Genomic DNA, 12,691 nt, shown 5'->3' with positions numbered 1-12,691 from the left:
CGTCCTGAATTTGAATGCAGCAATTAAAAATCATAAAAGACTTGTTTAAAAACATAATTGCACACTTCAGTATTTTTTTTTCAAAATCAGCTAATTGGCTGAAAAAAAAATGGAATCCTTTATTTCCACCGGAACTAGATTGCAACAATAACAACGAAATGAGTTAAGTCATGACGATTTATCCTAATCTGTTCAATTAGGAATTTTACGTATCACAATGAATGAATGAATGAATGAATGATTAATCGGTATGCTCGTGCTGTGCGTTGCTCTCTCTCCACGTATTCTGTATGAGCTCGACAAACTGCTTCCACCACTGGCTCTGCAGTGTGAAATAAATTGCACAAGCAGCAATGAAGATCCAGGACAGGATGAGACAGTAGTCGCATTCATTAGATGGAGTGCTGGGCACTGGCCCAGCGAAGTCTCCAGATGTCACGTAGAGGGAACCATTCGGTTCCAGAGCTGTGTAATCAGTAACGAATTTTGCGAAAGACTCCAAGGTATAAGAGGAGTCGTTGAACCTTACCAGAGGCTTCCCATTGTACACGAACATTAACATTGGAACTCCAACGATAGCGAATTGAGTGTTAAAGCTGGAAAATCATGAGATTGAACAAAAAATAAAGAGCTGCCATTGACATTGATCAATGATAGGGTATCAAAAAATGTGAACGTCTCCAGGTTCATTAAAAAATTATTTACGTACTTTTGATATTTTGATGCATCAATGGCGACTGCTCTAATATGCGGAAAGAATTTTGGTAGTGCATTGAAGTGAGGAGCAGCCTGACTACTGAACACACACCACCTGGTGTAGAAGAGAACCAGAATGCAGGTTTTTGGTGGAATTTTGCCTTCTTTATCCATCTCTGTGGCATTGGAGTGACTTGGGTCCATTATTAGAAGCTCCATAAGCCTGGTAGCATTGACGACCTATTGAATTAAAAGGGTTACTCCCTCGAGCAATATTTAGACAGTTCTAGGAGGCCGGGATAATCGTGATACTTACTTCGACACTCCCATAGATTTGATCTGTTAAGCAATTGTTGTAGATTTTGTAAGCCCCTTCATTCTTCAATTTCGAGGTTATGGTGGCATTACCTTTATCCTCCTCATCCTTTCCCTGCTTCATAAGGTGTGAAAATTCCTCATTTGTCTTTCTCGATATTTCTACAATTTTAGTCTCGTATAAGACTTCTGCCTCATTTTTCGTGTCACTTTCTAGCTCATCGGCTTCAATCTGTACCTCTGGGACTTCAGAATCATCAGCAGGTATCGAGGAAATTGAAACTAAAGGAAAATAGTCAATATAAATAATGAAGATGAAGAGTTGAAGAAGTATTTATCAACTTACTCAGGAAAACGAATAAATAAACAAAGATTCTGCACTTCATTATAACCTCAAAATATTATTTCATCTCAATTATCACCTATTATTACTGACTTATCGCTAGTAATTAACTAATAATCGATAGAAAACTACTTGTGACATCTTCGATAACCAACTATCTTATTATTATTCGTGCTTCTTTAGTTACTAGAAGTAAACGTCGAAATTTTAGTTCGCGACTGTTAAAAGGGCACCATTGATCAGCTGTTAGTGACGTCACATATTGAGTGAAGTTGTAAATTCAAATCAATAATGCGGGAAAATTGCTGAGTCAATATTAATGATATTTATTTATAAAATAATATAATATCTTTTATCAAAGACTGAGAGATAGTAGCATTTTGCTAATAATTTCGTAAAAAGAATTTTAAAGTTGGAGAGCCCCTGGCATTTTTTCCGGTTTTCCTTCCAGAACAGCCAGAATATTCTCTGCAGTCATTATGGACATTTTTTCTCTCGTTTCGAGTGCTGCACTTCCAATGTGAGGCACCAGTACTGGAACAAATATTTAAATGAAGCATATATTATCAAAATTCCAAAGAGACTTCTGGCGATGAAAATTTGGTGCTCGAATTTCACTCAAAAATTAATTTCATACTTAAAAATGATCATTAAGCGAGTAGAAAGCACTTTCAATCACTTTGTAATGTATTTTTGACAAACGGACGAACAAATAATTATTTAAAAAAGATTTTACCACAATTATCAAGCTTTAAGAGCTCGTGGTCCAGTGGAATGGGTTCAGGGGTCATGACGTCGAGGCCAGCAGCTCTGATTGTCCCACTCTTCAGGGCATCTATCAACGCTGGCTGATTCACAATTTCCCCTCTACTGACATTAACAAAAATCGCAGTCTTCTTCATTTTTCCGAAGGCACTTTTATCGAACATCTCTCTGGTGTCCGAGGTGAGAGCAACCGTAACGATCACAAAATCACTTTCGCCGAGCAGAGTGTCCAGGGTTACGTGCTCACCCCCGAACACTGCAGCCTCTGGTTTTTCACTTCTGCTCGTGTAGAGAATGCGAGATACTCGAAACACCTTCAGGTACTCCGCAATTCTGAGGCCAATTCTTCCCAGGCCAACTATTCCGACTGTCGAATTGGCGAGACCTGGACCACACATGAAGGATGGAGACCAGGATGTCCATTGACCTCTAAAAATTGAACAATTACAAAAAAAATAATTCATTAATTTTGTGCTAAGCTCGGGAAAGTAATTTTTTTGCATCAGAAGAAGAGAAGTTTCTCACGCTCTTAATGCTTGGGAAGACTCGTAAATCCTTCTGGAAGTGGCTAACAGCAGAGCAACAGCTAATTCCGACGTCGCATCAGTCAGAACCCCCGGAGTATAGCCCACTCGGATGTTGTGAGCCTTGAGGGCTTTCAGGTCCAAGTGGTCGTGGCCCACGGACATTGTGGCCACCGCCTTCAGTCGTGGTCCAGCAGCTGCAAGGATTTCCTCATCTATTTTGTCAGTTAGAAGACAGAACACTCCATCGACTTCACGGATCATCGAGAGAAGCTCTGCTCTGGGGATGGGAACTGTCTTGTCCCACATTTTTATGTCGCAGCTGTACAAAAGTGGAGACAGAATGTGCGTTGAATTTTTTTCCAATCAAAAGATGGAAAATAAAATTATTAGCCATTTTTCAAAATAAAATTAATTTCTCCCGAAAAAAAACTTTTTCACTCACGTCTTTTTCAAAAGATCGACCCCAGCTTGTGGCACATCGCCACGAGTAATCAACACCTTCGGTCTCTCCATTGTTGAACTGAACGTCTTGACAAAGCCTTTAAACAAATGAGATTTAGACGATGGCCCCTCGACACTGAAAAAAATTCGAGATTTCAGAGACAATTGTTGGACTGCCTTGAACAGCATGGTTACGAGTTCTGATAAAAATTTCACATTTTTTATCATTTGTCAGGCATAACCTCTACGTACATAAAAAAAAATCAAGCAAACCATGAGGTCAATTCCACACATGCAAACTAATTTTTTTTGACATACGAAAATGAAGTAAAATATCTGAGTTTGGTCACTGCAGTGTTGATGGTTTACCCACCAATTGACACAGGTGACAGGTGTTTCACAACCGAGCTGATTATCAGCTGATTACTCACACAACCAGCAGCACTAATTTTCCCTCTGGACTAGATGGACAGGACTAGAACTTGAAGGAGAAAATTTTTTATGGAGACAAATGGCGACAAAAAAAATCTCACGTTAGTTTCTAAACGAGGAAAAAAAGAGTCCATTTTGGATAATAAAGCCAACGATATTTAAAATTATTTTTTATTCTTAAGATTTTTCTCCGCCGCCCACAGAGTATTCTTCATCAACATGGCAACAGTCATTGGTCCCACACCCCCCGGAACAGGTGTAATGAATCCAGCGATTTTCTTCACTTCCTCGTAATCAACATCTCCAACGATTTTCGTCTTTCCATCCGGGGTATCCACCCGGGTGATTCCCACGTCGATCACGCAGGCTCCAGGCTTCACCATGTCCTTAGTGACAAGACCAGGGACCCCCGTTGCTGAAACCAAAACGTCTGCCAAGTTGGCGAATTTTATCAGTTCAGCTCGAGGTGTGTGGATGTGGCAAATTGTTGTCGTCATGTCAAGGGCTCTGGTGTCACCTGGAAAAAATCGAATGAAAGGTACGTAATTTCTTTATTTCCTATTAACAAATCTGGAGAGCAATGCAATTAATTTCGGTGGAATTAAATTATTCAAACAGCTAGGGAAAGTCCAAATCTACTTGGAAGTGCCCTCCCAGACTCTGGCCCACCCAAAACCCTGAAAAAAGACCAGTCAAGACCTTTTCCGTTCGCATGGAGCAGAAGAGCTGTGGGTAATCCTACATGTTTGGACCGCCCGATGACAACGGCATTACGTCCTAAGGTCTTAGCCCCTGACCTCAGTATCAGTTCCCGGACAGCTAGAGCTGTCGCGGGGACAAAGCCCTCGCTGTCAGTGCTGAGCAATCCCAAATTCTCAGAATGAAATCCGTCCACGTCTTTGCTCGGACAGACAGTCTCGCAGGCGATTTTCTCGTTCAATCCCGAGGGCAGTGGCAGCTGGACGAGAATCCCATCGACATCCGGATCCGCATTGAGCCTTTTTATGTTTCCTATAAGTTCCTCCTCCTTGATGTCGGCATTCAGGAGGATTGTCTCTGCACGAATTCCGATGGAATTCGCTGCTTTCACTTTTCTCCCGATGTAAACTTCACTGGCGGGGTCATTGCCCACTAGAATGGCGGAGAGCCGGGGGGGTTTGCGTCCTGAGGCCACCCAGGAGTCCACAATTACCTTTAGTTCATCCTTTATGTCTTTTGCTATTTGCTTGCCGCTGATTACCACCGCGTCACATCTGGTAAACATATCATTTTTTTATTTATCCGTTTGTCAAAGTTTTCCATTAATCTCTGCGATGAGTGACAAATTGAATTGACAAAATCGTTTGCTCCAGAAAAAAAGAAATTTCTATTTTTTTTTTAATTCAAAAATTTGAAAATTCGGGAATTTGGGCGCGAAAATTTCGCTCATGCGCGTAGGAAGTCAGCATTCTCCGGCTGAACAAAATAATGTGTTTATACTCACTGCGAGATTGTTGTGTGAATTTTTCGAGATGACTGCCACACACAAGCCCTCACAATATTCAAAACGATCATTCTTTGTTTTTTAACGAAAATAACATCGAAATTAACAACAGGAGTTGTAAACTGCAGGTGCACGCCGAGGTATCGATTGTTAGTTGATCCGCGTGTCTGACCCTGCAAGTAGTGTACTCACTGTCTCAAAGAAATGGGGAAAAGAGCGGGGATTTAACTTTCTAAATCATTCTCGTGCTCTCGTTTTCCTCCTTAACTTGATACGTTATCGGTAATGAGGGATCGACTATATACAACCGACGAGATCTTTAGTTATGGCAATTACTTTATCTGTTTTCAAGAGTTTGCATTATTTATTTTAGTTGTAAAAAGTAAGTAGTAGTAGTAGTAAGTAAGTAGTGGCGATTGCATAAGCGTAACATATGAATATTTAATAACTATAACCACTATCTTCGTACCAGTTGTCAATAGAAATGTCTGGCTATTGTCAGCTATCAGGTTTGTCTTTTTTTAATTGCGACATGTTCTACGCTTGGACGTGAGTAATTGTCGGTTGCGTGCGTCTTAGACAATGCACAATTACTTGCCTGTTAGGTGTTGTTTTATCGTCAAATGGCGATATGTCATGGATGTATTGATAAAAAGTTTGTAAACATGAAAAAGATTTTATTATACAACGAAATCTCGTAAAAGGATAACTGGGATTTTGTTGAAAATAAAAAAAAAATCCAGTCCTTCAAAAACAAATTATGTTATTTGAGTTTGAAGTAAACATTTTATATTTCTATAAATTAATACGTTACATAACGTCATTCAGGCGAATTACATGATTATTCATTCGGTTCCTGCTTTAGTATCCTCTGGTGTTATATTTTCGCGTAGGAACCGCACCAGGACCTCCAGTGCCTAAAAAAAAAAATCATTAAACTAAATATTGGTCGAATCAGGGGGAGCCTCATATGTCATTTTTCATTTGCAAATTATTCCAGGAACTTGTAACAAATTTCGTTAAAAACTAAATTAAGTTCATCGTATCAATAGAGCACAGGGAAAAAATTACCCGATTTATTTCCTCCTCCGTGGAGAAGCTGTAGCACAAACGCAAGTGGTGATCGTCTGGGGTGTCCTCGTAATTAAACGCACTCCCAGGAATCATGAAAACACCGTTGGGGATCAACTTGTCCATTAACAAGTTGAGGGCATTGTGACTGGTTTTGAGCTTAATCCAAATAAACATTCCAGCATTGGGGACCGTCCACTCTGCCAGGCCTAGACCGAAAATAAATGTGAGACAAAATTCCGAACCTGGAGGACATGATGTCGTGGTGATCACTCTAGGAGTGAGAGTCTCACCTTCCAAATGAATCTTCAAGCACTTGATCATGACATCCCGCTGAGACTTGTAAAAAGTCTGAACTTTCTTTATGTGATTTTCAAACTCTTCTGTTGTCCAGTCATCCAGAAGCTTGAACAACAGCATCTGCGGGAGAAGACTTTACAGTCTCTCAAGGATTATTCACTTCAACCCCCGAGCAATGCGGTTCTTTCTCACCTGCGATAAGGAGGACGCGTGGAGGACAGTGTTCTGGATGCTGACGATGAGCTTATCAATGACTTCTGTATGCGCAGTGACAACTCCGAGGCGCAATCCGGAGCTGATGATCTTGCTGAATGTGTCCAGCCGGATAACCCGCCCGTCTGTGTCCATGGATAGGAACGACGGCGGCTGGGAGTCCAGGAAATGCACAAAATAATAGGGGTCGTCCTCGATTATCAGGAAATCGTACTTCTTCGCGAGTTGATAGATCTCCCGTTTCCGGTCGGTTGTGAGGACCGTTCCTGTGGGATTCGCACCGATGGGGTTCACACAGAGGGCCTGAAGGTTTAATCATCATGAGTAATCAAGGAATTATCTTGCGGCTAATGAGGAGAATTTTTTCAGTTACTTTTGGTAATTTTTTGTTATTATTTCTTCGTTCGCTGCAAATTTTCTCGATTTCAGCGGGAATTATCCCGTCGGCGTCTTGAGGGATTCCAATGTATTCCGGAGCCATTGCGTGGACCTATAAAGGGTTTCAGGAATTAATGGGATATTTTATTTCCCCCACCCTGAGGGCCGAAGTGATTGTAATTATTCCAGAAAATAAATCCGGTTGTTTCATGATTAGTCGACGTTAGAAGAATAAAAATCGGAATTGACCGGGAAGGTGTTGATTCGACCCGCAACTTCTCCCAGTCGTCCTTGTATGAACTCACTGCGGCTATAGTTCCAGTGTATCCTGGTGCCTGAACCATGATGGGATCTCCTTCTTCAATAATCATGTCCAGAACTTTATAAAATCCGTCCTGCGAGCCAGGAACGATGGCAATGCCCCAGTTCTCGAACAGTGGATTGTGCCGATTCTTCTGGAAGTCCTTCCACTTTTGGAGCAATGGTAAATATCTGTAATTCAATGAATAATAAAATCGGAGGATGAGGTAAAATTATCGGTTTCATCAATAACTAAAATAATAATAATAATTTACTTACCCAGGAGACGGTCCATACTGCAATGCAGTCGCTAGTTCTTGTGGAGTCAGTGTCGTTGTTTTGTCGCCGTTGGTGAATGATAAATTTTGAAATGGGAAGAGCGTGGTGTTGGGCATTCCCGAGCCGAGATTAACAGACCCAGGGTTTTGATAATATATCTTGGCTGAAGAGAAAAAAAAATCATTTCATCGGAAACTATTACGCGCGGAGAGAGAAATTCTTGAAAAATTACATGATTATTCCGTAATCTACCAGTTAAAATAATATTCAGTAAAAATTATGAAACATTTACACACTTTTTTACTGAACGTTCTTTTTTTCTTGAACGTTCTGGACTTTTCCCTGAAAATTCACTGAAAAAATGTGTAACTGTTCCGTAATTTTTACCGAATATTATCTTGCACGTAATTTTTCAAGAATTTTTCTCTCCGTGCGAAAAACGGGCTTTCGCTGACTTACTCAAACGCCTGATGAGATTGTCCGTGCGAAAAGTCGTTCGCCGCGCGAAAAATTTCGAGTAATCCATTTCGATTCCAGTGATGCAATGACAAACAGCCGGATTTATATCTCCAGAGCCTAGCGCCGAGATCTAGTCTTCTAATAACGATATTTATATGTAATAGAAACCTATTATCTTCCGGCCGGACGCATCCGACGACCGCTAATTTATGCGACTACGCCCAATCGCTATAATAATAAATTGTAATGGGATAAAGTTTTTCTAGTTCTGTTGCTTCCGGGTGGGTAGACAAATGCACTGGAAAAACAATATGTTATCAGCATGATAGACCGGAAAAATCCCAGGTTAGTGATAAGAAAACTATTTTTCAAGTGAACGAGAAATAAACGCGCGCTTCGCAATGAAGTTTCATAACGTTGTGGTTATTATTTAACCACATACATTGTCTATAATTTTTTTTATTATACTGAACAAACATAAAAAACCTTTGACGTATTTCATAGATTTTTTTGAATAGAAAATAATGTTTTAAATAATAATCAAATAAATAAATAATCACAGAAATAAATTCGTCAATTAAACATCGCGAATTTAAACTGTTGATACGCGGTCGACTAAGCTGATTGCTATTATATCGACGTTCGTTTCTCAGAAATTACCTTTCCCGCCATCTTCCATTTAAATTCAAAATCCTCTCGCGGTGCCTCCCCACTCTGTCAATAGAATCTTGAAAAAAAAGCCAATGCGGAACGTTGCCCCTCCGATGCGCAGTACAGCATAAAGCTGAGCCATGGGGATACATGTAAATCAGCATCCGAGTCGCACCATGTGACGTTATCGCTGTTAATAACTTTTCAAATGAATATTAGACAAAATATTGACATAAAACCTGGAGTGACAACGCGCTCGGCGAATTGTAGATATTTATAATTATTGATTATCGGGTTGTTCGGGAGAGCGGAGGAGATTTTAGTGAGTGACATTGAGCAGCTGAGGATTAACACCTGAGGAGATAGCCATGAATGCGGAAACTCAGGAGGGCAGTGGTGTCGCTCAGCTGGCACGCGCCATGGGAGCCTCGGAACCCGCTCTACGACTCATTATTTCAATTTCACTTGGTAATTTTTTCAGCAAATTGTGAAGACTTGAATTATTGAAATTTATTCAGTCACTGCGAACTGAAAAAATTACTGCTCATTCTGTCAGAGCAATTTTCGTAATGAGGGGCGGGCAACTAATGCCAGTTTCCAGTTTTTTATCTCAGCGAATGCATTTTTTATTATTTTTTCTATTGGCGGTTCCCTATTTTTTAAAATTATTTTTCCCCCACTAAAAGATCACCTTTAATTTCGATCTTTTTCAACTTCAATAGTTTTCAGACAATTTTAGGGAATTGGGCTTAATCATATTTTCTAACTGAACGTGATTTGATCGCTTGAATGTTGCGATAACTCTTATCACCCGATTTTATTTTTTTTCTAGGCTTTCCGTTAGCTTACTTACACCGTCGCACTCTCTACGGCAAAGCACCCCTCCATCAACATGTTTTTTTCCTTCTCAGCGGAGTTCTCCTGGGTATCTGGAATTTCGGTGAGATTATTCGATAATCGCGCTGATAATCAGCTTATGAATTACGTTTGAATGATAATATGTAATATGATTTTTTTTCTCACCAGGTTGGGATATGAGCCACTCTGCTATTTCTTTATGCACAACGTACCTGATTTTACTAGTCCTTGGGAGTACCAAGCTAGCTGTTGCTGTTACCTTTATATTCAATATGTCACATTTATTGTACGGTAAGAATGAGTTGAATTAGAATTCTCCAGTAAAATTGTTTGCCCTCAATTTATTGGGAATTTGAATCACGTGCGGATTGCGGTCGAAATCCAATTTTTCCGTTTCCTCTGCAATTTTCTTTCAAACTGAATTTTCCTCTCCGTTCAGGCTACTGGACAACGAGCACCGAAGCTTACGACATTAAATGGACAATGCCCCATTGCGTGTTAACCCTTCGTCTGATCGGTCTCGGCTGGAACTACTACGACGGCAGTCGAGACGAGCAATACCTCTCTGGTTATCAAAAAATAGTCTCATTAAAGCGCTTGCCATCTTTTCTGGAATGCGCTGGCTTCACGTACTTTCCTGGGGCATTCCTCGTTGGTCCTCAGTTCAGTATGAGACGATATCTCGATTACGTCAACGGGGATTTGATAGAAAGCGTAAGTATCACCATCAACTTTTTTAACAGTCATTTCCGCAGTAAAATGCCACAACAATAACAGATGATGAGTTGTGCTCAAAGTTCAACGGAATATTCAGCGCTTTTGTTTCGTAATTATTTCATGCAAGTTATGTAACTAATTATTCTGATGAGAGGGAAGTGTTACGGTAGATGGTAATTAATAAGCGATCGTAAGAGTTTATGAATTTCCACGATGAGTTGACTGATGAGAGCAACTGGTGTGATGATAATGGATTTTCTTGTCAGAAATCTACGGGAGTTGATGGACTCCCGGACAATATTGGAGCTGCGATAAAACGCACAGGTTTGGCGTTCACGTACCTTCTGATTTATCTCATTGGAGTGACTTATGTGTCCGACGAATTCCTGCTGAGTGAGGACTTTGGAAATGCAAATTTTATTAAGAAAGCTTTATTGCTGGGGCTGTGGGCTCGGGTATGCCTCTACAAATACATTGGCTGCTGGCTGCTGACGGAGGGGGTGAGTCCTGACAGTCAGAGCATGCTGTCCAAGCCCATGTACGGCTGACTATCGGCGAGCCCTACATGGGAAGGGACAGGATAATTTACGATTGAAAGTCACTATTCCTTGCTCTGGAGTTTTTTTTAATATGAATAAATTATTGTGGATTGACAGGTATGCACCACATTTGCCCTGTCCTACAATGGTTGCGACGAAAATGGCCGATCCAAGTGGGACGGTTGCGCCAATGTTGATCTGTTCACATTCGAAAATGCTACGACATTCAACCACTACATTCAGTCCTTCAACATGAACTCAAATCAGTGGTTCGCCGAGTATATATATAAACGTCTCAAGTATCTCGGTTCACGCAACGCAAGTCAATTCCTTACTCTTCTATTTATTGCTATCTGGCATGGCTTCCATTTTGGTTACTACATTACCTTCTTCAATGAATTCGTCATTATGCACTTCGAGAAAGACGTGAGTATCATGAAATAATTTCAGACGTTGTTGGAGCTCAATTGAAAAAGATTTATGGCACCCCGAGGCCAGTTCCGTATGCAGAGAAAAATTCGATAGAAATTATCATAAAATTTTTAAGATTTTTTGCTTCTGGAGACACAAAAAGTTGACAGATATTTTTTATGGAGCTTTATCAAAAAGTTGAACACCGTTAACCATTGGTTAGGCATCGTCTTGCGAATTTTTCTCTTCATCTAATTTTCAATTTTCAGATCGGTCCAGTTCTTCGTAAAAATGACAAATTGCAGGCAGCTATCGCCACTCCACATGGCAAAGTCATCGCCTGGTCAATCCAGAAGGTGTACACACTCGTCTTCATGGGCCACGCTTTCGTACCATTCGGATTACTTTCCTATTCCCACTACATGCATGTCTACTCAAGTGTTTATTACTTTGGATTTTTATTCTTCTGTGGTTATCCATTCGCTGCGCCTTACGTGAAACGAATCATTCGAGGAAGTGCAACAAGACCGCATAGCGAATAATTTCACATGTATTTTTTTTTTTTTCGCTGAATTATTTTATTCATCGGGCGATGACGAATGAGAACTTAATGATGAGGAGGGGGGAGGAGGAAAGGATGAATTATGATGAATTTGGACGGACTTTCTCTCCGCAGGTGTCTTACCGTCCGGAATTTAGTATTTTTCTGGAGGAATATGGATGATATGGTGGTGATTTAAACGAGAAGAGAAACTGGGGAATCGAAATTATTCGAATTTTTGAGAGGAGATGACGTAACAGCTTTTCGCTACCCTGTGCTTATCTCAAAAATTATTTAGACCGGAACTATCTGCGACGAATAGTTCCGATTCAATTCATTTTTAAAGACTCGCCGATTTTTTATATTTGTCGATAGCATTCTTGTGGCTTGTTTTTTATAAAAAGAGAACTTGTATTCATTGTAATAATTTCGAACTCCGTGAATTAATGACTATTTTGACTTCACGAGGGCTTCCGTCAAGGCTGTTGATGATTTTATTGTTTTTTTACAACAGAAAAACCTCAACAGCCGCGGCTATTGTTGTATGTACTCTTGTGTTCGATGATTTTTAAAGCGAAATGAGAAGAAAAAAAACAGTATCAATAAATTGTATTTTCAGTAATTTTCTTACAAATGTCATTCTCTCTTCACTTTTGCTTTTTTGTATAAAAAAATATTTATTTTTCCTAAAGATGGATTTATGCGAACTTATGTACGGTCATGTGTCAAAAATGATATTTTTGGCTGGTGGCACTAGTTACCGAGATTTGCAGCAATTAATTTTTTTAGGAAAAATGTGATGAGATTAATAGGGGCCACCAGGTCCGCCACTCTGCGGTGGTCCGTAGCTGTCCTGAGGGGGAGACGGCGGTCCGTAACTTCCCCCCTGTTCCTTCTGAAAATTTATTTTCTTGTAATGACAACGTAAAGAAAAGAAAATACTGCATTTTATTACGAGTACGGGAAAATTAC

At 40.1% G+C, this 12,691-nt stretch overlaps 5 protein-coding genes across 8 annotated transcripts; 1 reads left to right on the top strand and 4 right to left on the bottom strand.

Annotated features, from left to right (window-relative positions):
- Positions 1-97: 97 nt before the first annotated feature.
- LOC135166841 (thioredoxin domain-containing protein 15) lies at positions 98-1,593 on the bottom strand. Its single transcript, XM_064129492.1, has 4 exons — positions 1,358-1,593; positions 1,013-1,293; positions 710-936; positions 98-596 (listed from the first exon to the last, which is right to left on the bottom strand). Exons 1-4 carry the CDS (start codon positions 1,395-1,397, stop codon positions 242-244), a joined length of 903 nt encoding a protein of 300 aa, XP_063985562.1. The 5' UTR covers positions 1,398-1,593; the 3' UTR covers positions 98-241.
- Positions 1,594-1,656: 63 nt separating this feature from the next.
- Positions 1,657-3,658, bottom strand: LOC135166839 (glyoxylate reductase/hydroxypyruvate reductase-like). 4 transcript variants are annotated; one of them, XM_064129490.1, is made up of 5 exons: positions 3,519-3,658; positions 3,089-3,223; positions 2,645-2,965; positions 2,091-2,548; positions 1,657-1,888 (listed from the first exon to the last, which is right to left on the bottom strand). In XM_064129490.1, the coding sequence occupies exons 2-5, from the start codon at positions 3,157-3,159 to the stop codon at positions 1,761-1,763; spliced, it is 978 nt and encodes a 325-aa protein (XP_063985560.1). In that variant the 5' UTR covers positions 3,160-3,223; positions 3,519-3,658; the 3' UTR covers positions 1,657-1,760. The 4 variants fall into 4 exon arrangements, with proteins under 4 accessions (XP_063985560.1, XP_063985559.1, XP_063985558.1 ...); XM_064129489.1 differs by having other exon boundaries at positions 3,461-3,571; XM_064129488.1 differs by lacking the exon at positions 3,519-3,658 and adding an exon at positions 3,340-3,512.
- An 18-nt stretch (positions 3,659-3,676) lies between these two features.
- Positions 3,677-5,737, bottom strand: LOC135166840 (bifunctional methylenetetrahydrofolate dehydrogenase/cyclohydrolase, mitochondrial). The gene is made up of 4 exons (XM_064129491.1): positions 5,601-5,737; positions 5,003-5,175; positions 4,219-4,772; positions 3,677-4,036 (listed from the first exon to the last, which is right to left on the bottom strand). Exons 2-4 carry the CDS (start codon positions 5,071-5,073, stop codon positions 3,684-3,686), a joined length of 978 nt encoding a protein of 325 aa, XP_063985561.1. The 5' UTR covers positions 5,074-5,175; positions 5,601-5,737; the 3' UTR covers positions 3,677-3,683.
- A 42-nt stretch (positions 5,738-5,779) lies between these two features.
- On the bottom strand, positions 5,780-8,797 carry LOC135166838 (kynurenine/alpha-aminoadipate aminotransferase, mitochondrial-like). The gene is made up of 9 exons (XM_064129486.1): positions 8,663-8,797; positions 8,003-8,140; positions 7,544-7,706; positions 7,270-7,456; positions 6,960-7,076; positions 6,566-6,889; positions 6,367-6,493; positions 6,074-6,282; positions 5,780-5,919 (listed from the first exon to the last, which is right to left on the bottom strand). Exons 2-9 carry the CDS (start codon positions 8,067-8,069, stop codon positions 5,848-5,850), a joined length of 1,266 nt encoding a protein of 421 aa, XP_063985556.1. The 5' UTR covers positions 8,070-8,140; positions 8,663-8,797; the 3' UTR covers positions 5,780-5,847.
- A 183-nt stretch (positions 8,798-8,980) lies between these two features.
- On the top strand, positions 8,981-12,341 carry LOC135166836 (lysophospholipid acyltransferase 5). The gene is made up of 7 exons (XM_064129483.1): positions 8,981-9,121; positions 9,486-9,593; positions 9,680-9,802; positions 9,951-10,225; positions 10,495-10,728; positions 10,885-11,193; positions 11,448-12,341. Exons 1-7 carry the CDS (start codon positions 9,022-9,024, stop codon positions 11,718-11,720), a joined length of 1,422 nt encoding a protein of 473 aa, XP_063985553.1. The 5' UTR covers positions 8,981-9,021; the 3' UTR covers positions 11,721-12,341.
- The last annotated feature ends 350 nt before the right edge of the window (positions 12,342-12,691 follow it).

This window comes from Diachasmimorpha longicaudata, chromosome 10, assembly GCF_034640455.1.
Source record: "Diachasmimorpha longicaudata isolate KC_UGA_2023 chromosome 10, iyDiaLong2, whole genome shotgun sequence".
NCBI classification, from domain to species: Eukaryota; Metazoa; Arthropoda; class Insecta; order Hymenoptera; family Braconidae; genus Diachasmimorpha; species Diachasmimorpha longicaudata.
The sequence above is the reverse complement of the archived record's forward strand: the minus strand, read 5'-3'. Positions and strand labels throughout refer to the sequence as shown.

Coding starts and splice junctions, on each gene's coding strand:
- LOC135166840 (XM_064129491.1), bottom strand. CDS start 5,073: ATGATCGTTTTGAATATTGTGAGGGCTTGTGTGTGGCAGTCATCTCGA. Junction 4,773..5,002: donor ATTCACACAACAATCTCGCA/GTGAGTATAAAC, acceptor TATGTTTACCAG/ATGTGACGCGGTGGTAATCA. Junction 4,037..4,218: donor GCTCCATGCGAACGGAAAAG/GTCTTGACTGGT, acceptor GATTTTTTCCAG/GTGACACCAGAGCCCTTGAC.
- LOC135166839 (XM_064129487.1), bottom strand. CDS start 3,276: ATGCTGTTCAAGGCAGTCCAACAATTGTCTCTGAAATCTCGAATTTTT. Junction 2,549..2,644: donor TCTTCCCAAGCATTAAGAGC/GTGAGAAACTTC, acceptor TTCAATTTTTAG/AGGTCAATGGACATCCTGGT. Junction 1,889..2,090: donor CTTAAAGCTTGATAATTGTG/GTAAAATCTTTT, acceptor TATTTGTTCCAG/TACTGGTGCCTCACATTGGA.
- LOC135166841 (XM_064129492.1), bottom strand. CDS start 1,397: ATGAAGTGCAGAATCTTTGTTTATTTATTCGTTTTCCTGA. Junction 1,294..1,357: donor TTATTTATTCGTTTTCCTGA/GTAAGTTGATAA, acceptor ATTTTCCTTTAG/TTTCAATTTCCTCGATACCT. Junction 937..1,012: donor AAATCTATGGGAGTGTCGAA/GTAAGTATCACG, acceptor TTAATTCAATAG/GTCGTCAATGCTACCAGGCT.
- LOC135166836 (XM_064129483.1), top strand. CDS start 9,022: ATGAATGCGGAAACTCAGGAGGGCAGTGGTGTCGCTCAGCTGGCACGC. Junction 9,803..9,950: donor TATGTCACATTTATTGTACG/GTAAGAATGAGT, acceptor CTCTCCGTTCAG/GCTACTGGACAACGAGCACC. Junction 10,729..10,884: donor GCTGGCTGCTGACGGAGGGG/GTGAGTCCTGAC, acceptor GTGGATTGACAG/GTATGCACCACATTTGCCCT.
- LOC135166838 (XM_064129486.1), bottom strand. CDS start 8,069: ATGGATTACTCGAAATTTTTCGCGCGGCGAACGACTTTTCGCACGGAC. Junction 7,457..7,543: donor CAGTATGGACCGTCTCCTGG/GTAAGTAAATTA, acceptor ATTGAATTACAG/ATATTTACCATTGCTCCAAA. Junction 6,283..6,366: donor CTTGAAGATTCATTTGGAAG/GTGAGACTCTCA, acceptor TTTTCGGTCTAG/GCCTGGCAGAGTGGACGGTC.